The sequence below is a fragment of the Gavia stellata genome, chromosome 16 (genome assembly GCF_030936135.1).
Source record: "Gavia stellata isolate bGavSte3 chromosome 16, bGavSte3.hap2, whole genome shotgun sequence".
In the NCBI taxonomy this organism is placed as follows: Eukaryota; Metazoa; Chordata; class Aves; order Gaviiformes; family Gaviidae; genus Gavia; species Gavia stellata.
Window position 1 is genome coordinate 11,312,172 of NC_082609.1, and position 21,756 is coordinate 11,333,927.

Sequence of the window (21,756 nt, forward strand, 5' to 3'; positions counted from 1 at the left end):
TACTGTCACCTCTCCAAGCCCCCCTTTGAATGCAAGACTCAACAGGAAAACACTGCACTATCCCCAATGCTGGTGTCAGTGCAACAAGATGCCTGAAGGCTATTGCCACTGCTCCCCTGTGCCTGCCACCTTTCTGATTTTTCTCCGCTTTGTCCCTTGTTCTCCTGGATCACACAGCCCATCCGAATGCTGCGCAGCCTGGAAACAACATCTCAGCCGCATTAGCAATTATCACCAAAGTGAGAAAAATCTCTGTGTATTAGAGCGTGTTCCCTCCCTGGAGCACAACTCACATTAGTCAGTGTAATGGGATCTTTCGGCAGCCACTCTGCATCTTCCAGATAACCGATGTGATGTGGCAGTCGCCATGGTAACATTGTTATTGTTAGTATTAAAAAGCAGTAAGGGTTGTCCTGCTCACACTCAGAGGAGTCCTTTCTCTACGAGTTACTCCTGCCCTGTGGTAACTTAACAATTAAAGGAATCTTGACATTTATTTAGCTATTGAATGGGCACAATGAAAAGCCCCACACCATTTTTCTGGGATTCATTTCTTTGCAGATTAGAGCAAGAACTATCAGCATAAAGCAATAGCCTACAGATGAAAGCAGAACATCCTATGGAGAAGTTTGCAGGAGCCACGGCAGGGAAGGGGAGTTTGGGAACGGGGAGCAGGGGAAGCAGAAAGAGAGGAATACCACATGTGGGGCTGGGTGTGTGTGCAGCAGAGCAAGGGAACGTTGCCACCTACACAGCTGTAATGGTGATGTGCCCTTCAAAAACGAGGGCAGGGTGGGCAGGTAGGGAAATGAGGCGTTTCTCAAAGCTATGCTCACGGTGCAGTCATTTGGCAGTCCAGAGGCCACACAGTAATTCTCTGCACCACACTGTACAAGACACTTTGTGCTCACATCTCAGCGGATCTTAGCTACCAAAAGAAAGTGATCAAGACCTGCTCCCCACCTTCCTCCACCAGCATACAAGCCTGGGACTTCCCTTTCCTCCGAATTACAATGCCTGTCACATGAGGATCCTTCCACTACAAGATCTTGCTGAATACCCTGAGGATTTGATGGGACAGATTCTAGTGGTGCGAGCAGGGGAAGCATCTTCCATTTCAGCAAAGCTGTTACCAACAGCAAATCAAGCCCTGGCCCTGGCCCAGAAAAATCTTTCTTAATTAGGAGCCAAGCATTTCAGATACTGGCTTGGTTTTGATAATGAACAATTATTGCATTAATGTCTGTTTTGTAGGGTGTGGCTGGAGACAAACCGATTTTGTTCTAAGTCTTTCACATTAGGTCAGAGGAAAATAATTGTTTCAGTATGAGCATTTCAATAACAGAAACATTTGAATGGGTTCCACTATATTTTAAGAACCTGATGAAAAGTGTGGTGAATAATTACATCCACTGGATACTGGATTTGCATGTATCAGAGCAGTTTCAGGGTGGAGGGAGGAGAGGGTTGATCTAGTGATAAGAAATATATTGTCATTGCATACTCAACAGGAATGGATTACACAGCCAGTGACTCTGAAAATGGATCTTGCCAACTTGCTGCAAAAAGAGTGAAGTTCCCAGTCTTCTTCAACAAAGTAATGATCAATACTTGCAGATGATTTTTCCAGGTAGATAAATTGCTCATAAGAAAACATCTTAAATACCTCTATTTCTCCCCCGTACACCCACTCCCAACTTGTTCCATTAAAGACAAGTACATACTTCAATTATTCCAACTCTGAAAGACCGATAACTTCAATTTTCTTAAGAAAATGATCCATGAAAAGGAAAGAACTGTGGAAGACTTGAGAAGTCAGATAACTATGGTAGGTAACTATCACCCAGCTAACAGTCATTAAATCATTGTCTCCCTGAAAAGGCAGTAATGAGTAGCTCTATGGCATTTAGTGATAACAGAGGTCAAACTGGTTGCACGTGAACTTACTTGTGTAATAAAGAGAGCCATTTGCACAAAACCAGTAACCGACAGGCAGTTACGTGTGTCAACCTGACAGTCCATGTTGTAAGCCTATGCTGAAAGACCACTCCAGTACCTTTTCTGGTGCTATTTGGAGATAGAAAAATCTAGGCAAACTCAAGGCTAGTACAGGTCTACCTACACTCACTGGGTCTGATTGGATCAAGCACAAAATCCATCAGCAACTATTGTCAAGCTTGTTACTTCTTAAGCACAGTGCTGATGTCTCAAACACAAACTTCAGCTAGGGGACAGTCAAGAAAGTGGGTAGAAACCCACTCTTCACCTTTTAAATGCTTCTGGTTGATTTCTGTGTTATCTGGACTGATTGGAAGACAAAAGGAGTCACTGGAAACCCCATCCTCCAGACATAACAAGACCTTTCATTCAGTGGATAATCTGCTTGAAAAGCAAAAGAGCATTTGATCTCATTTCAGGATTGATAGAAAGAGCTAAGGGCAGAAACTCACGGGAATGAAGATACTTGTGTATGAGAGATTGTTCTTAAAAGCTGTAACATACGATATCACTGGCAAAAAGAAGCAGCAAGACCTACCTCAAATGCAAAGGGCTAGATCTGTTGTCCCACAAAGGAACACGATAGAGAGAGTCATTACATTTGCAGACCTTTTCTAGTGCACCTTGGTGTCATCACTGGATGGTAAAACATGGTAACATGCACTACCTTCAAAGCATGCAAAATGGAAGGCAAAGACCAGACACTGTTCCCCTCCAGAATGAGAAACCTTGGTATACATCGTTATGCAAAATAAGATCTTTGCAGTTCAAAAACTTCCTAGAGGGACACACTCCAAAGGCACAGTCTGGAGGAGGCAAGGTCTATAAATCACTGCCAGTCAGCTTAGAAAAAATGTTGTCATTGCTGCTCTGTGGAGGAGTAAAACGATAAAAGAAATTTCTTTTATGTATGGATGGCTCAACCATAACACTATTTTAACATAATTTTCTTGTAGCCCATCTACACACAACTATTTAAACATTTGTTATAAAGTATGTATGGGGTGACTCATCCAGCTGAATAAGCCTAATTGGTCGAACTTCCAGGACACTGTGTGCTGAGCTATAGAGAATCATAATCTCATCTATTAGGAGATGTGACAGGTTGCAGAAGCTATCCAAAGTTCCTGGAAGAGGTAGTGTGAAGTAAGAACTGTTGCCTAGGGACAGTCTCTTCTTTACAATAATTAAAGAGCTCAGATCTGTGCTATTCTGGATGGATGAAAAATATGCATGCATAAACTTAGATTCTAGCTTTGGCTTGCTCATGCGAGAAAGTTGTCTAATAATTCATTAGCCTCTTCAATAAAAGATACCCAAAAGGCAGAATAAAGGACATCTGTGAATTTGACTGCCATGTTCATATGGTCCCAAAATTTCCCCCAGAGATCCTGCTCTTCTATATAATGCAGCTACATGACTCAGAAAAAAACAAAAACTTAGCAAGGGTTGGACTTGATGATCTTACAGGCCTTTTCCAACCTTAGTGATTCTGTGATTCTGTGATTCCTTCTTCACTGAGAACAGTCCCATACCAAGTGACCAGAAGTAGAGAGGAAAGAAAAGCACTTCATAGATTGAAACAGGAATGTTAAAAACCCCTCCAGAGAAGTTATTAGTGGGTGGGGAGCACAGTCATAAATATGGAGTCCAGCAGCATTTTTCCACACACACTCAGTGATATTCACTTTGCCATATTTCTGTTTGAATTAGTGATAATTCTACCCTTTGGGTGAAAAATAAAATATAAGACATCTCACTTCGTATTCACCAGGATGCCAAAGTAGTGCAAGAGCAGATAGGAGAGGACCTCTTGGCTATTTCTTTGCAGTCTCTTACTGTCCTGCCTCTTTCCCCAGCATACAGGTACCATGTGCTGGGACGTATTGCTCCTTGTATGCAGATTAGTAGAGCTGTAGTAGTAAAATGACTCCCTGTGAAAACCCTTGAATTCAAGCATTGCCGTGGACTCACACTAGTTGTACAGAGGATAGAAGAACAGACACTTCCCATACATGCTACTGGATACAGCTCTCATATTAGGAGTGCACTAAACCAATGGACCATCTACATCTGGATGGGCTTTTGGCCTTTCAGGCCATCATTTCTCTTGAAGAAATCAATGGGATGATTTACTTGCTTCTGCCAATGTATAGCTAGCAGCAGTCTGGCTCAGGTATAGATGAATACTTAAATTTTAATCAGGGTGTTACCAAGAAGGTGTGGCTGATCTTTCCAACACACCACATACTGGAAGGCTATACAAAACAACCAGCCAGCAAAAGAAAATATGATGATCTCATTTATATTATCTTTTTTAAAGCTTTTAAAAGTGTAGCCAAACTGAGATAATAAAAGCTAAGTATTTACTATGATTTCCTCTTACAAAAAACAAATGTAAAATGATTTCATCAGTACCAGATAACAGGACTGCTTATAACCAGAGGGCAGTATTTTTAATAACTTCACTAAAAATATGCACCGGTATAAAAATGTGGTGCAATAAAAAAAAAGTACAAAAGGTAATGAAATATCACCTATTATCTCAGCTCATTTTTGTCAGGAAATAATACTACAAACTTAATACGATACATGGAAGCCTTATGAATAGCAGGCAGGGAGAGGCTTATAGTCTTATCCAGTATTAGACGAGAGGCTGAGTGATTAATAAGTTGACATTGAAGAGCAGAGAATGGAAATCATATGGACTTTAGGGAAAGGAAATAGCTTAAAAATGAAACTGTCGTGCTGCTAGGCTGCATAGGAAGAAGCACAGCTCCCACAGCCATCGCCACCGCGCAGCAAAGAGTAAGGCAGCTTAAACCTCTGTCAGTGCTGTGCACACAGCTGGAGCCTCCGGCTCCCCCGCGCCTGCTGCTGTGCGGTCCTCATGCACACACGGGTGGGAGCAATGGGAGAACTGCACCGAAAATAGGAAGGGGAGAGGAAAAAATACACTGAAAGGAGAGGTTTGAACACAACAGCAAGTTGGGCGTTTGAAGAATTGGAAAAATAAGATACCCTATAGAAGGAGCAGATGAAATGAGATTTATCCGTAGCACTGGATGAGCTACACATCTAACTTATGGGCCTCCAGCATACACAGTGTGTAAGGTTCTTGATTGCTTTTTTAAATAACAAGGTTAGTTCTTTTGATGGAATTAAAACTTGGTCTTACGCTGACCTCAACATAGTTCAGGGCTGCAGGATTAAGTTTTAAAGACCCAATGAAGCACCGTTACTTACAGTATCAACAATAATGCCATTTACTGCGAGTCACAAGCCAACACATCACTTTCAGGAGACTCTACATTTACTGTTGTTTCTCAGGCACATTGTGTCTGGTTCTGATTTGTATGTTGTTCACAGTGGAAAATGTCTGCTGTGGTTTCCAAGACCAGGGATTTAACTGTGGCTAATTTGCTGTTTACTTTACTAGTGGTACAAACAGAGAGTCACTATTGGTGGTAAATAGGTACTATGCACGCAATAAGATCACTGAAGAACTCAGTCAAAATCAACAGCATGTAAGCCCCTGGTAAGTAATTTAGATCAAAACATGTAATGTCCACTGAAAAAAGAATCAAGCCGTAAACATCTATTTACAGACCTCTTAAGAATAAACTGTGGCTTTAAATATCCTGGATGAAAGAAACAGAATTGTCCTTGTGTAATATATGTTAGTTCATAGATGTATGTATATATATGAATAATATATGTAATAAATTTCTGGAAAAAATAGAAACAGTGCCATTCTGTAGTGCTTTAGAAGACAGTAGCTAAACATTTTTCCTTTCAATAAGTTGAACAAGCCTTATCTTGAAGTTTATCAAGGATGAACGGTAACAGTTTTTCCTGGATCACATTACAATTTTAAAAGTTACAGTTTTCTTCTAAATTACTAGAAAATCCTTATAATAAACTTTCCTATTTCTTGCAAAACCAAGAACAACTGGGCCAAATGAAAGACTATTCAGTTCCTTGAGTCAACTCCTGTTAATCATCGAGGCTGATACCCTTTCACAAAAATTTATAAGTCCAATCCTAGCTTTTCAAGGAGCAGGACTATAGCTAGACATTGCCTACTCTGTTTTTTACTCAAATCATTTATATTTCCTCTGGCTTTGGAAATGTGAAATCAGATCTCACATTTTTATCACTCACATGCTCTGCGGTTTAGGAGAAGCACTGTATCTTCTCAATGAAAAGGGAGAAAATACTAGCAGCTACACACTTGGAGTCTAATTTTAGGAGGAACTGAGCCATTCTAATATGCTGCAGTCAACAGGAACTGAGGGTACTCAATAATTCATGAGTTTCTTTCCGTGTTTGAGTAGAGCCTGTTGGAAATTTCTCAAGGAAACATTTTTCATCAGAAAATTTCAATTCCTGTGAACCAAAACTGCTTACAGGACAGGATATGCTTGGACACTTGTCTAATACCTCTTCTTTTATCCAGTTTAAAATGGCTTTTAATCTATAATAATATAATTATATAAAATATTCTAAATATGGAAAGGGTTGCTTGACTACAAGACAAAAGCATTTTTAAAAGATGAAACAAACTGTTTCAATCAATCATCACTGTGATTTTTTTTTTCAAATGTTTGATAAGAAAAAAGATTCAAACATGTTTTACTTTCAATTTGGGCTGGAAAACATTTTTGCAACTTTCCCTGGGAAAAGAAAAACATATCCTCCTATAGCTCTAGTTAGTTTCATGCCTATCCTAAAAAAACCCCAAACCTTTATACTCACACAGATAAACCTCTCTTTGACCCCAGTGATGAGTGGAGTGTTAAATTGGTTATGTCTTTACTGTCGCTTTGATTCAGTTATTTTAAAATGAATGGCATTTGCATCAGAAGGCAGCAGAATAACCATTTCTTACCTTTAGTCTTTCTGTTACACCATCAGTGAAACTGACTGTGAATTCAGCAATTTTGGGCACTCTGAGTTTTCCTTTGTTCTTCTGGTCAGGCTGATACTCTGTTCTTGTTTTCACAATTACCTGGAAAATACCAACACTTTTAAGGTTTCTGCACACAGCATACACTTTCTTTGTTATCTAAGCTTTTCTATATAAACCATTCCCTGAAGCTACACAAGTATCTGAGAATCATAAATTAACACAAACTCATCATACGCTCAGGAACTAAGAGAGACAGACAAATAGTCAGGAAGATACACAGACCTAGGATAGTGAGCTTATCACACTGAGTCTTAAAATAGCTGACAGCAAAATGTTTAATACTCACTTTTTGTTTTTTGTGTCATATTCAATAGGCAGAAGATGCAGAATAACAGCCCATCCTAAAGAAGAGCCTCACTTATTAAAAGCCCTGTCCTAACAAGTTCCACTGAAGCCAATTTGGTGTCTCATTTATTCAGGCTCTAGATTATCAATATCAATCTCATACTATCACCTTGGGCTTTCCCCAGAAGATCTCAGTGTCATTTGCTGACTAATCCAGGTCCTACTAACCTTATAAAAATGAGGTAGCTTACGCCAACGGACAAGCCGTAAGTGGCTTTTAAAAGGGTACGGTCAAATTACCCAAATTGCATTGTCAATCTACATTGCATTTAATTGTAACCCAGAATGACCCAAAATATTTTGGGTAAAATCCACCCACTGCAAACACGGAAAAGGTAACACCTAATGCCAGCTGCTCCCAGAGGGGACTAGCATTGGGGCTCTACTCTGAAACTAACAGCCCTTCAGAGGAGTGTGTGTATCCATCCCATTAGACATGAGAATCTTAACAGACTACCCATCCATGAGCCTATGCAGCAAAATAGCAGTGTGAGAGCATCCCAGCATAGCTACACTATCTCAATCTAGCTGGAAAATGCAAGAGAAGACAAAATGGCCCTGTCTTCAGCACTGGCCAAGAGCTGGAGCCCATCCCTAGAGAGGGGACTGTGGTTGTAAGCACATGCTACCACTGCTCTTCTGCACAGTCCCCACCCCAGGGACAAGGTCCACAAAGCATATAGCAATTTGGTGTGGTTTGCAAGGTTAGGATAGGTTAAACACAGAAGGATAGACAGAACATCGAAGCTCTTGGTCCCAGGGCCAACACTTCCACTTTTTGGTCTCCCATTCTGAATTGCAGGACTATGCAGCTGCCAGTCTTGCCAAGGTGAAAATTAAATACTCCAGGAGTGGTGACTGGTTCCTATGATAGTGACAAGAGTGATCCTAAAGCTCTCTGTTAGAAATAAAAAGTCTTGAAGGACTGAAATAGATTGTGATGCACAAGGTTGAGTTACCAGCTAATGAAGAATTTCTTTCCAAATGAAGACAGCAAACTCTGATTTGGACCAGAGAAAACCCCAGGTATTTAATCGTCCTGCATTTAATGCCATGTGAAAATCAGAGTGAGAGAAAATCAGCATGAAGTCATAAGCCAATTTTCTGGATTCAAATGCAAAGCGTTAAAGACTGATGAATATTTACATCCTTCAGTGAATCTCTTGCAATAATATTTATTACAGTAGCATTTGCAACATTAAGACTTGGGAAGAAGAGGGGACAAAAAGCCACCCAAATGTATTTATATTAGCATTTTGGAACTCAGGATTTCTGATGACGCAACATAGATGATGGGCAATGACACATGGGGAAAAGCTTGATTCAGCAGGTTTGGGATGAACCCTAACCCTGCCATGAACCTAGTATCGAACCTAACCCCACTATGCTCTGAATTGCAGCCGAGCACACTGTGGACCAAATAAAACAAAGCTCCCTCTCCAGCCAGGACAAGCTGGCCCAGGTTAGCGCTGAGTTACGAACAAGCAAGAACCTCACTTTCTCACTCAAAAGGAGGCAAGCGCACTCCGGACTCCATGCAGCTGGCCCCTAGCTTTCCAGCCTCCTTGCTGGCCTTTTGTAAACCCAGTACAGTAAATTACAGGGTGTCAGCCATCAACACCTGCCAACAGTGCTCAGAAATTGCACTCGTTCTGTTTTCAAACCTACCAGCCACAATATCCAATTCTCCCAAATTCACACTTCCTGCTTGATATAAATCTTAGTTTCAGACAAAATCTTTAAACATATATGAGGACTTTTCCACAAACTCTAACATTACGTCTTAATGAAGGACCATGAAGCCAGAATATAAGGGGGGAAAAAAAAAAAAAAGCCTTACTTGTTTCTACACATAATTTACATTTGTAATTTTACATTTACATAATAACACTCTTTGTCATTAATGCCAGTTTTCTTACCAGTATTTTTTAACTGTCGCTACATTCAACAAATATCCTATAAGTAGGAAAGTTTGAATTATGCTGTCTACAGCGATACAGCATGAGCCTGAAAATAAACCCACGCAGCCCTTCACAAGGCATCAGATTCAAGTCCAGTGGCAATGACTATCATGTCTGTGAATAAATCAGTAAGCTCAGTCCCCAGCCAGATCAGAAGCTACTTGAAACCCGATTTGCTTACTGTGCCAGCAGTGAAATGTGTGTGTGCGCAGAGCCATAGTCATCCTGCTGGTCAGTGTTTTGCAGAGAAATTTGCAGAGGTATCAAAAAGCTTTAGTAGCGGAGGGAAGAAGTACCTTTGTTAAATGCCTTTTGGCATTGCAAAAGCTAAACATCTGCTCTCCAGAAGTATCTTTGTCAGACACCTGGTGGAGTTACTCAGCAGAAGAAAGACAGGGCAGTCAGTAAGGTCTCCTCTTTAAAGGAGAGCACAGAAATAGAATGACAAAGGACAAACAGAAAACTGAAAACCTGTAGTGTGGGGGTAGCATTCAATATTGTGGCAGTAACGATAAAAATGCAATTTTGCTGAGGGCACGGGGTACACATTTAGAAGAAAAGAGCTACCTCTTGTTCAGTCGCCTACAGTCTAAATAAATAAGCCTGAGCACGGATCCCACTTTTGCAGCAACGTTCACCCCCTCTCCATCCAACAAGCTGCCATCAGGAAGCCCACGCAAAGGCTTCCGGAAATTGAGCTGTCTTCGTCAAACTCCTTGAGCCTCCTCACTAGCGAGACCACCCCAGCCAGGGCTACCTTAGCAGTATCCAGAGACAGGAGTGAACACTGTCAGATGATAATATACAGATACACACACACCCACCCCCCCCAGTTTTTAGCAGAGCATTTGCTATACTGACAGCCTCCCATGCATGTGTCAGTTGTGAGTGTTTCTGAAACAAGTCTAAATGAGAGCTGATCAAAACCCAAAAGAACTTTTGTAAAGCACCACGTATTAATCAAAGTGCACATTTAGAAAAGGAATAATTAACCTTACAAAGACATTTTTCGGTATTTTTAACATTATTGGGTTCTTGCTATTTTGGTTGTTTGTTCTGTTTTCATTTTCCAGTTTTCTGATTTGTGTTGGGTGGGAAAGATCTGCCTTCCCCCATTTCCCTGCCATCACTCCTTTTTCACATTTTCTTTCTGTTTTGTCACTGAGAAAAAATTCCTGGCAGTAAAGTCTTCCAGAAATTCTAACCAAATTGCTGTTGGATGTACAGTAATAAAAACCCCACTGACTCCACAGTCAGCACAATGATCAGCATTCATTTGTCACCAGCTGCCCCAGAGCAGTTCCATCAGAGCCCAGGATCCCACTGTTTCAATGCAAACAAGGTACATTCATCTCACACCACGACAGGTTTCCTGGGAGAGCTACTGGCATTTATTACAAACCACAGCAAGCAGAATGATCCCCATTCCCTCTTCTTGTCCGTTTTGCAGCTTTGCTGTGACTTCAGTAGAGTTATTCTTGACTGAAACCCGTGAAGGAAGTATAAAATTGGGGTCCTGTGTAGGTTGCAATTCAAAGCAAACTGAAGCCCAGCTCCTCATTCCCTTCTCTGCGATGCCGTTAAGGTGGGAATGAACTGCTGTGAGGGGGTAACTTCCAGAGCTGGCAGCACTGCTTCGCTGTGCTCTGGCCTCATGAGTACAGACAATACATGCAAACAATTGAACCAGTGCTTAACTGGTCTCTTGAATACTCCCAAAAACGACAGTTAGCCCCCTCTCCAGTCCCACTGCAGGAACATGATTCTGCCCATTCTCTCTGCACTTGCCTCACTGAGCTCTCACCTCCTCCTGCATGTTCCCTAAGGCTCATCTTAACCCATAGTCCTCATGGTGAGAAGGGTCTGGCTGTTTTAGGTTGACATCTCTATCTGTGAGCTTACTGGGGCAGCGAATTATTGTTGTTGTTGTTATTGTTGTTGTTGTTGTTGTTGTTGTTAATGAAGCAACCTGCACACCTGCAAATTAATATTAAAAAGCAAGAACAATCCCATCAGCTTTTTGGATTGTCTGAGCCTTTACAATTGCTGGATAAATACCCTTTGAACTTTTTTGGACACTTGTCAGCCTTTGTGTTTCATTGTCTAGGCTCTGATTCAGCACCAGCTTATGCTTGTGCCTCACTTTGTGTGTTGTGATCACCCACCAAAGACAGCACCCTCCCTGACAGCTCAGTCTAGCCTATCTATAGCACTTTAAAGCCAGTACTGTGGATGGAGTCTAGAAGAATACTAGCTCAGGGGATCGCCCTGCAAATTATGTTGCTGCTGTAACCTGTTATTAAAGTTATCACACTATTTCCCAGAGACCCTCCACCTTGAAACTGCAGAGAGACTGTGTTGTTTATGATAGATGCAATAAAGGGGACACAAATAAATTACCTGGGACTTTCTTCATTTTACATTCAAAATAAAACTGTTCTTTGAAAGTTGCTTCCTAGCTGAAGTTTACAGACTGATTGTAAGTATACAAGAAAAGAGAAAAGGGCTTCCATGGAGCAGCAAAAAGACATGTCTCATTATGTGAATCCACACCGCCAGTCCTTGCAGCTTCCTCCAAAACTAACTTTATCTAGCATTTGAACTCATTAACTTCCGATTCAGCGAAGCACTTAAGCATGCAAGTAGTCCTATTAACATCAGCAGGATTAATCAGATATTTGAAGTTAAGTGTGCATTTAAGCGCTTTGGCCAGATCAGAGCTTAAGCTGGCTTCAATCACGTTCCCACAGCCAGTTATAATACCGATGCTCAGGGCTCCTGGGGCCTTCTTCAGCAAGACCGCTCAAAGCGCTTTGCATACCAGCATGACCCCAGTATCCCCATATTACTGATGGAGGAGTAGGGAAAAAAAGAGAAAAAAAAGAAGCTTAGTAACATGCTGACTCACACCAGCAATTTGTGGTTGTCAGGAAGGCAGACCATGGCTTGCTGCTAGTTACAGTGCACTGTGTTTTCTCAGGTTTTCATTAACTGAGCAGTAATAGTAGCTCCAGCACATGCTCCATATAAATATAACATTTTGGGGATTAGTGGCTAGCAAGAGATACGGCTGGGGTGGGTAGGAAGTCAGATGCTCTATGGAAAATGGCAGCTCTCTTCAGAATTGTTGTCCTCAATCATCCTAGGTTAGCAGATGTAGTAACACTCTCCATGTCTTGAAAGATTTTTACTTTCTATTCTCTTTCTTGCATCTTCTGGTTCCTCATTCCAATCCCTGAAATGCTTTTTTGCAAGAGCTCAGTAGAAAACTATAAAGAATGGCCTGTGAAAGTTATAAAAACCCAAACATGACAGGACAACAAACCATATCTATCATGCTGCTCCACACAAGCAAGGTTTTTCTAATGATGCTGTTTGCTAATACATTTATCGAGTCCTAAACCTAAATGCACTTATTATTCTAGGCTTAATGCTAGTGACACCACTGCAATCAATAGGAAACCTTTCCTCGGCTTTAATGAATGCAGGACCAGGCACCTTCTCTGTAGTGATGCTTTGGAAAATTATAGGTGTGCTGAGGTGAGAAACAACAGATGAGAGTCTGCGTACACCAGCAGGAAATCCATCATCGACAACCTTGAGAAAGTAAACAGTAGGAGAGTGCTGGGAAATCTAGATATTTTGGATGCTGAAAGGAAAAGAAAGCAAGCTTCTAACCAAGTGGACTATACTAAAAGCATTTGCTTTCAGGAGGAAGGAGCAGAGTAGACGTGAAATGTGACAAATGGAAAAATATCACATTAAGCATGGAACCTTAAAAAGGATTTTCCTGCAATGGGATGAAGTAAGTGTTTCAGAAAATGAACTGATACGAATTCTGAGTCTTGTCTCAGACTGGCTAAATGTAACATCATTTATTGCCACTTTATATTTGCGTTTGAGCTCTATGATTTTCCCTGAAGAAATGAGTAATAATATTTAACATAACTGGCATTGTGAAAACTTTAAATTATTCATTTGGAAAAGGACACGCAGCCCTGCTGTAATTCCCACTTCACTGCCACAGTGCATGTAATATATTGTGGTTCAGGTGCTGCAAAGTGCAAACCATAAAAATTTAAAATACTACTTCCCGGGATTATTAATAATGAAGAGTCTCTCACTCGGAGTGGCTTTCAGATTGACAGAAGAGATAAACAAAATGTGTTTCTCCTACCAAGGAAAAAGGTTTCCTCCAGGTTCAAAGCTGGACTTTGTAGTCCAACAAAATGGTTGTAGCACACCCATCAGTTTCCGTGTGGATTAGTCATGCTCACTTCTAAATGAAAATGAGACTCTTGGCTTCCGAAGACATGCCTTTCTTCATTCCTTGCAGAGAGAGAACAGAAAATATAAACTCATCACTGGCACCAACATCATGGTTTCCTTTGCCTTCATTACCCAGCTGAGCATCGATAGCCGAGAAAGACCTTAGACCAAGTCCCAGCTGTAGCATGCTGTCCAGGTTGCTACTGATGATAGCAAAATGGTGACCCCCAGTCTTGGCACTAAATCTGCTGTGACTGAGTCAGTTTCTATGCTTACATGCTGCAAGCCAAGGGCTGGCTAAAATTCACCACCTGCTCGCACACAAAATTCTCCAGTGACCTACAAGCTCTAATCCTCACACACAGCCAGCTTCAAAGAGCAAATGAGATGTGCACATTGCCAACAGAAGCTGAAGTTAAAATACTTAGCAGTAAAAGAGTATAGGAAAAGAGATGGAAAAATCATGTTTCAGGGCTTAAAACAATCTCTTTCTTTGCAGGCTTAGGATGAAACATTCATAGACATCAGCAGCTCCACACCTATTGCAGCATCTCCTGTACCTCCTTCTGATTCTTGCACTGGCTACTGCTAGAAACAGGACACACTGGACTGGGTGGACCAGTAATCTCAGACTACCTGGCAATCACCATGATGCAAACTCCCAGATTTTTAGACAATTAGGTCTTTAAAAACTTTCCCAAATAATTATGACTATGTCCCACCCCATGGGAGAAGCACCTATGCTTCCAAATCTATAGGATGAACACATCTCAGCAGGCAGACTTCCCAGAGATTAGTATTAAAATTGGTATTTGGGATGTATGTAATGGTAGACCCCATGGCATCCTAGTCACTATCTGAATACATTAAATGCCTGAAATATCAAGCAGCAAAAAAAATAAGGAAAGGAAAAGAAAAAAAAAAAAAAAAAGGACGCCCAGAGATCAAATCCATAGTCAATGGAGAAAGCCACAGTCAGTAGAAACAGTCTGGATCTTTTTTCCCCTGTATCAGCTCATCTAATGGGTGTTGTGCTGGAAATTAGTTTCACAGAGGGTGGTAGAAAAAAGTGGTGTCCTGAATCAGTGCCAGGAGGATATTCCAGGCATAAGGAACATTGCAAAAGGACAAAGACAGCAAATGTAATCAGCCCTGGCATCACCGATGAAAGGCAGCACAGAATGCAAAGGCTGCACAGAATGCAAAGGCTGCATTGGGAGCTTAAAGCAGCTGAGAAGGGAAAGGCATAGCTTGCAAGCACAAAGGGGGCTTGGAAATTGTTCAGGTAAGTCTCCCTACAAATCCCTAGGTGACCATAACCATCAGGAACCTACAGGAGGCTGCAAAGGGGTGATACAAACTGATTTCAGCAGGTTCAGCCAGGAGAGGGTATAGCAAAGCAGACAAAAGAATCAATCTCTCGGCTGTAGTGATGGTAAATTGGCCAGGGTAAATTAGCAGACCTCCACTGATTTCATCCAAACTACACTGATTTACACCAGGCAAGAATCTTACCCTGTCATACTTTCCAGACCAGTAAGTATGCGGGGTTCACTTCATGGTCTTGCTGAAATAACTTCCACCTGCAGTAATGGGCTTTTATGTTAGAATAGATTGCAACAGGCTTAGCCAAACATCCATACCCTAATACACTTTTCCTGTGTCCATTTCTGCTGCTTCTGCAGAATGCAGCTCTAGGAATTGCAGTGCAGACATAACTGGGTTTAAGAGAGGCAATGGAGCTCACAAAAACAGACATGAGCTAGCTTTAAACAACCTAATTCAGACACCGATAGCAGTGCAGTGAAGGAGAGAAATTTCTGCACAGGCTACATAAATCCCGAGACTTTCCATACTCAAGAGCTGCAGCAGCAACATGTTATCTGTATGCAAGTGAGGCAGTTGAATGCTACCCCAGGTGTCTGCGAAGGCTGCGAGCACACGCTTGGATTGCAGCACAGCCCTGCTGTGAACAGATCACCCGCGAGCGGAGGTGTTCAGTGTGCTAGGGGAAGGCTAGCCCGACAGTGGCTATCTCCAAAGAAGAGGATCATGAACTGCCAACAACCTCAAGTAGAAGTGTCCAAGACAAAATCAAAAGGTTACCCCAGAAACCCTGCACTGCCAGAGTCAGTGTTGCTGCAAATATTTATTACAGCTTAATAAGCAGAGGCTGTGTTTACATTCAAATACACATTTAGAGGACAAATGGATTTGCACAGTGCAGAAGGGGGACAAATGTCACAGGAGAGGAAGGCTCAGACTTGTATTTGTGGGGATTAGGCAGGGTATCCAAAGTGGAGAAAGGAAAGGATGGGGAAAGGCAAGACAGCCTGCGCATTGCTTCATGTTTGCAAACGCTCTCTTTTTATTCCCTTCCTTTCTTTTATTCACGCTTTCTTTCCCTTTGCATCCTCCTCCTCCCTTTTACTCTTTCTTCCTTCAACTGCCACGATTACTAGCCCTGCCCCATCTCTCCTTTTGCCACTTGCTCCATCCCACCAAAGTCACCAGCAGCGTGAGCAGGAGCACAGATGCCTGCCCCCAGCTGCATCGGGAGCCCTCCCAGACAGCAGCAGGGAAGGCTGAGCTGCCTCTGGCCCCACCACGGGTACCAGCACCCCAAAACCAGCTCCATGCTGCCCTGACAGCATGTGCCTTCAGGCTGGCTGGAGCTGCTTTGCAGAGGGCGGACTGACATCAGTATTTCAGGACAGAGATGCAAGTAGTCCCCTAGGTACAAAAGCACTCATCCAGCATACTATTAATTATGCCTGCTCAGCTGGCCAGGACAAAACATTCTTTTCTGTTAAACCAATAGGGACAGGCTGTGAACACAAGGGACCCTCCTGATTTCCAGGAACTCTTGATTACTCTGTGTAAATGTGTGGCCTCGGCCAGTCAGAGAGGGGTGCGGCCAGGGAGGGCAAGAGGCAGGAGCATGGGATGGGAAAAGCATTTGAAGAGAGCAGTTACATCTGTTTTTTTCTTTCTTGGGTTGGATGGCAGGAATTTGTCACCAGAGAAATTATTTCTCAAGCCTCCAGATGCTTTCAAAATAAAGAACAATGGACCACATGATAAGCCTTCTGCAGCTTTCCCTACAAAAGAGATGCCGGATGTTTTTTTCAGCCCTGACAATAGCTTTCATGCACTTTTGTGTTATGTAAAATTAGGATTTTTACTGCCAGAACAGAGGCATTTCCTGCTGGATTATACTGAAGCAAGCCTATGAGACCAAGGGGTCCCCAGTTGTTGGTCTCATTTAAAATTTCAGTGAAACAGGATGGTCCCTGAAAAGCTGTATTATCTTTTAGCATTATCATTGCAGAGACACGTAACAATTACAGCCGAAGCATTTTGTCTATGCCTGGGAAAACAAGTGAACAGCTAGCCTTTTCCCCTTCGGTCCTAAAAGAAAGAAGACTTCTTTTTTTGCTTTTTGAATAAGAAGAAATTAAATTCAGAGACATAAAAAGCAAGGTCGAGGGCTTGTCACCAGTGATGGCTATTATTCCTGTTACATGGATAGATTTCAGCAAAAAGGCCACACTAAAATGATTTAAGTGCATCTGTCTCTGCCTTCTGCAAATGCCGCCCCAGCAAGAGAACAGGGGGCAAGGGAAATGCTTGAAGATATTCAATAAATATAAATACACAGCAGGCTTAGCACCCTAGGGGAGAAATTACTGTCCCGGCTACATTTCCCCGCTTGCAGCCATACAACTGCTGACAGAACGATGAGAATGCTGATGCTGCAGGAGGCATAGCACGAGCCTTGGGAGGAGACATCCTCATTTGGTGGAAGTCAGTACAGTGGCCAATAATTTTAAAAAAAGGTTGCCAAATTCAAGCCTCCTGAATTCCTGCCTGGATTTTTCCAACAGCCTCAAGGTGGAAGTGAGAGGGAGCTGCTAAGCTCACAGCACTTTGTAAAACAAGCCTGTTAGGAAAGCATCCCAAAAAGGACAGCCAGTAAGTTTAAGCATACCTTTAAGAAAGTGCTTCCCCCTATCACCCCCCACATGATTTCCTATAATCAAGGACCTATCTGGAAAGAGATGGGCTTCAGGGATTACATCACATGAGCAAAAGCCTCATTTTTATATTCTCACTCTATATCCTTTCTCTGAAAGGGGAGCCAGACACAGAAAACACTTTGAATGAGATGAAGTTATGGTGAGACACCTACAGAGGTTAATGCTGAGAGTCACTTCAAGTGACTCTCAAGTGATCCAGTTACAAAAATATCCTTAAAATGAAGAAAAATCAGGTATTTAAAGCACTTAAAGCAGAAATTTTCCATAGGCTTTGTGGGGTGCTTTTAAGGATTTGCAAAGGTAAGTATATTGAGAAACGACAGGTTTGTTTCTCTTCAATTTGCATGCAGGTGTCTAAGACTCAGGTGGAAAAAGCCTGTAAGTTAACAGAGCCTGCAAACCTTTGCCATGCAATATACGTACACCAGGTGAAGGCATTATTGTGCACTGGCAATAACAGCAGTTGGGTCGCCCCGCACAGACCTAGTATGCTCTTGGATCGCTAGCCAAAGCCTGTACTGCTACTCCTTTACCAGACAGACTGAAGCTAGAGCAAGTACACAGCTCCAAGCTGCAGTCAAACCTCCTTGCTCTGGTTTTGATGCACCCTGGATCGCCCCAGACCCAAGGTCAGATCCAGGTTGGGATCTCACATTGTCCTAAATGACAATACCCTCTAATGGTGAAGAGAAGCCCAGAAAAGTGAGTATTTAGCAGGGTATTTTTTTTTCTTCTTTTTTAGATTTCACTTGCAGGAAAACACCAGGGCGCACCAGCTCTGCGTTGCAGAGGCAAAGGCGATGCGGCTGACAGCAGCTGCCGGGCAGGCAGGGTGCAGGGCCGGGAGCATTGCTTGCCTCCTTGTGGTTACAAGCGACCAGCGATGGGTTTGCATTTAAGGAAACGAGTGAGCAAAGCCCTTCTGAGCTGCTGCACACAAACCCCAATGCCAAACCCGTTTTGGTTTTGGTCATTTATGTGGCATCCCATGCGAGAGGCACAGAAAGTACCTTGGCGTGTGTTCTCGCTCTCCCAAGCTAAAAATCAACTGCTGGCAGGTTTTAGGAATAGACAGAAAAAAAAGTCAAATCTACTGTAGGTTTTTGGTGGTTTTTTTTTTTAACCCTGCCTCCCGACTGCAAGGCAAGTCCAAACAAGAATACTCTCTGAAAGACTTGAAATCCATGTCTACTCTTCCTCAGGCCCACAGTCTGACAGAATTCAGTAGTGGCTTTGCTTTCCTAAGTACACAGCTGAAATTTCCCCCTACCACTTAACCTTTGCCCAAGCTTTCCACCTGAGGCTCAACTCCTTATTAGCAGGTCTTTAAATAGACCCTCTGCCCTAAGATGAACTCACCCCAACAGAATCTGTTCTACAAAAAGCAAAGGAAACAGGTTGTGAATTATTTTGCTTTTATCATAAATAACCTCTCCTTCTTGTAAGCGGACCTCCAGTCACTGTTAACTCCAGGCCTACTGCACACAGGAGCTGAACTACAGCCTGCAGAAATCAATACCATTGACTCTAATGAGTTCTGAATCATGCTTAGCACTCCTGGAGATACATCCCACTCTTCCAGCAAATTAAAATATGGATGTCAGTAGATGCATTGACAGTAATGTATGCTAATGAAGGTAATGTAACCTAACAACATGTGAATTATTGATGTAAGCATGTTTAAACAGAAAAATCAGCAAGGAATCACACCAGACCAATACAACCCAGTGTTTGTTCACCAACAGGCAATTGGAATGTGGTGGTCGTGAGAACACTCATTACCACTTTATTAGCTTGAAAGGATTTTTGTTAGGTTATCCATGTCTCACCTGATACATGAGTCATTTAAATTTCATGTCATGTGACACTGTGTGATCTCAATGAGCCATTTATACTAGCATCAAATGAGCTACTTTTACACATCTATAGTTTCCTCTGAGCTTTTCAGACGTTTATGATAAATCATACTGCTTTGCCTGAATTATATTGCTTCATCTTATTTACCAGAGTCATAGATAAGGGCTGGTTTACCCTCTCATTCACAACAATTCATGGAAGCGTAACTATCCTGAATGCAGCGAAGTTGCCCCTGATTGCCATGAGGCACACGGAGAATGAAACTAGCTCCTTTGTCTGGCACGGCTCTGGTTCCCAGGATGTCAAGGCAGTTGACTCAGCTCTATCATAAAATAAACATAGTTTGTCTATCTATCTAGACAGTTTTATCACATCCATCGTCATGTTCTCCTAATGTATTTAGAGAAAATTCATTTTGTACTACTGTAAAAACAGGATATATGTTCAATAATCATCAGTGTTAATTTTACTGTTATTCCATTATCCTGTGGGATCTAATAATTCTGTCTGTACTTTCGGGTGAGTTGGCTCCATCTCTGTAGTATCTGGGAACTACATTGCAGACAGGCTTTGTTTTTGCAAGGACTATTGGGGCATACGGATTTTTACGGTCTCGTCATGTCCTCCCCAGGTTATATTGATATGCATCGTCACTGCATCGATACAGACAAAAGACTTCCTAGTACATACTGCAACTAAAAAACCCCAACCACCAAACCACAGCCAATCACTCATGCACATTTCTGGACATTTTAGTGCTGCATTCAGTTCTGAGAGTGTTGAGTGGGCAGGGGAGCAAGCTGTCCCCCGGCTGGAGCCAATCGGGGAAATGAATCCCTGGATTGCTCCATCACCACTCCATGCACGGGCGAACTCAGCCGCTCTCTTCAGAGAAATCAGCATCCTCAATGCCCAAATAAGCTTTGCAAAGCCGTGGAGAAGAAAACAAACCTTAGCTGAGATAATTAAAATAGCTGCTTATTTTGCAAGAGTTATCACAGTACTCTCAATGCAGGCAATTCATCTCACCGATAACAACGCATTGTAAACTACTGCTCAATTTCTCCAGCACTTGCAAGAGAAACACATCAAGCCTTTTCCAGTTGTATTTTTGAAGGAATATTTGGGGCTTTTTTGAGGAGGGAAGGAGTTGGGGGACAGTTGTATGCTTATTTGCCATGCTAAAACAGATAAACACACTACAAAAGATAACCCCTCTTTATTTATTGAATAGACACTATGCCACAGTTCACATCATCAGAGACCAGTAAGTCACCAAGGCAGTGAAAACCAAGGGGCATGTGTATGTGCGTAATCATGCAAGAGTGCCATTTTATTTCGGTTTACCTTTTCCGGAGCCGGGAACTGCAGGTGATTTACTTCCAAAGGTGTGATCAAAGGAACTGTCTGAAAACCATCTTCGGCGGATGGTTGTTTGTTGTTCTTGTCGTTCAAATTACTCCCCAGCTTCACCATTCTTGGACTTTGCTTTCCAGACCTAAAACGGGCAAGATGATTGATGTCACAAGGGTAGCGGGAAGGGGAGGATTGCTGCCTTACCCTGCTCGGTCTGACTTAGCGTTATCGGTTACCCGGGCTTTTACGCTTGGGTTTCTAGACGCACCGCATCCCACACCACGACTTGACTTCACACATGCATTTTCCGTGCCCCACGCAGACGCCCCACCAGCACCCCTGAAGCCCCCCCGCCGTGAGCCCAAGCAGGGCTGCTCCCAACGCACCCACACCGCAAACGGCGTTACCCACCGGGACTGCCACCACCACTGAAACAACCGCAACCGTTCACGGGGACGGGGCGCATCGCCTGCTGCCGGTCTGGCCCCAGGGGTGCTTTTGCCTGCCCCCCCCCCATTATTTTTTGCAGCCCCCTGTGAGGGAACAGAAACCCTCCCTTGCAAACCCCACACCCTGCGGGACTTGGGGGTCACCTCCTCCCAGCTCCCCCGGGGGCGGCGGGGCTGGGGGTCGCGTCGCAGGGGGGGGATGCGGGGGGGGGGGGGGAGCTGCGGGCACCCCCCCGCCGCCCCCGAGCCCCTACTTACTGCAAACCACGCGGTCACTGGCGGCGGCTCGGCCCGGGCGCTGCGGCGGGGGGGCGGGGGAAGGCGGAGGCGAGCGGGGGGAAAGGTTTCCGTTAATTTTTATTTGCAGTAATGAGGCGCGCGGGGGGAGCGGTGCTGAAGGGACAGCGCTGCGCCCTGCGCTCGGCTGCGGCTCCGCAAGCGCGACTGAGGGCGGGCGCGGGCGGCAGCTCCCCCCCCCCGCGCCAGCCCGCCGCGCGCGCGCGCACGCC

The 21,756-nt window shown here is 43.2% G+C and overlaps 1 protein-coding gene across 2 annotated transcripts in view; it reads right to left on the minus strand.

The window, feature by feature from the left end:
• NSG2 (neuronal vesicle trafficking associated 2) overlaps positions 1-20,918 on the minus strand; it is a 36,076-nt gene extending 15,158 nt beyond the window's left edge. Inside the window, exons 1-2 of one of the 2 annotated variants that reach the window (XM_059825387.1) lie at positions 20,790-20,918; positions 6,926-7,009 (exon numbers count right to left, since the gene is read on the minus strand). In XM_059825387.1, the coding sequence (XP_059681370.1) occupies positions 6,926-7,009; positions 20,790-20,918 (213 nt within the window). Of the gene's footprint in view, positions 1-6,889; positions 7,010-20,789 lie in introns of both variants that reach the window. The other variant, XM_059825386.1, reaches the window with a different exon arrangement.
• Positions 20,919-21,756: the final 838 nt, after the last annotated feature.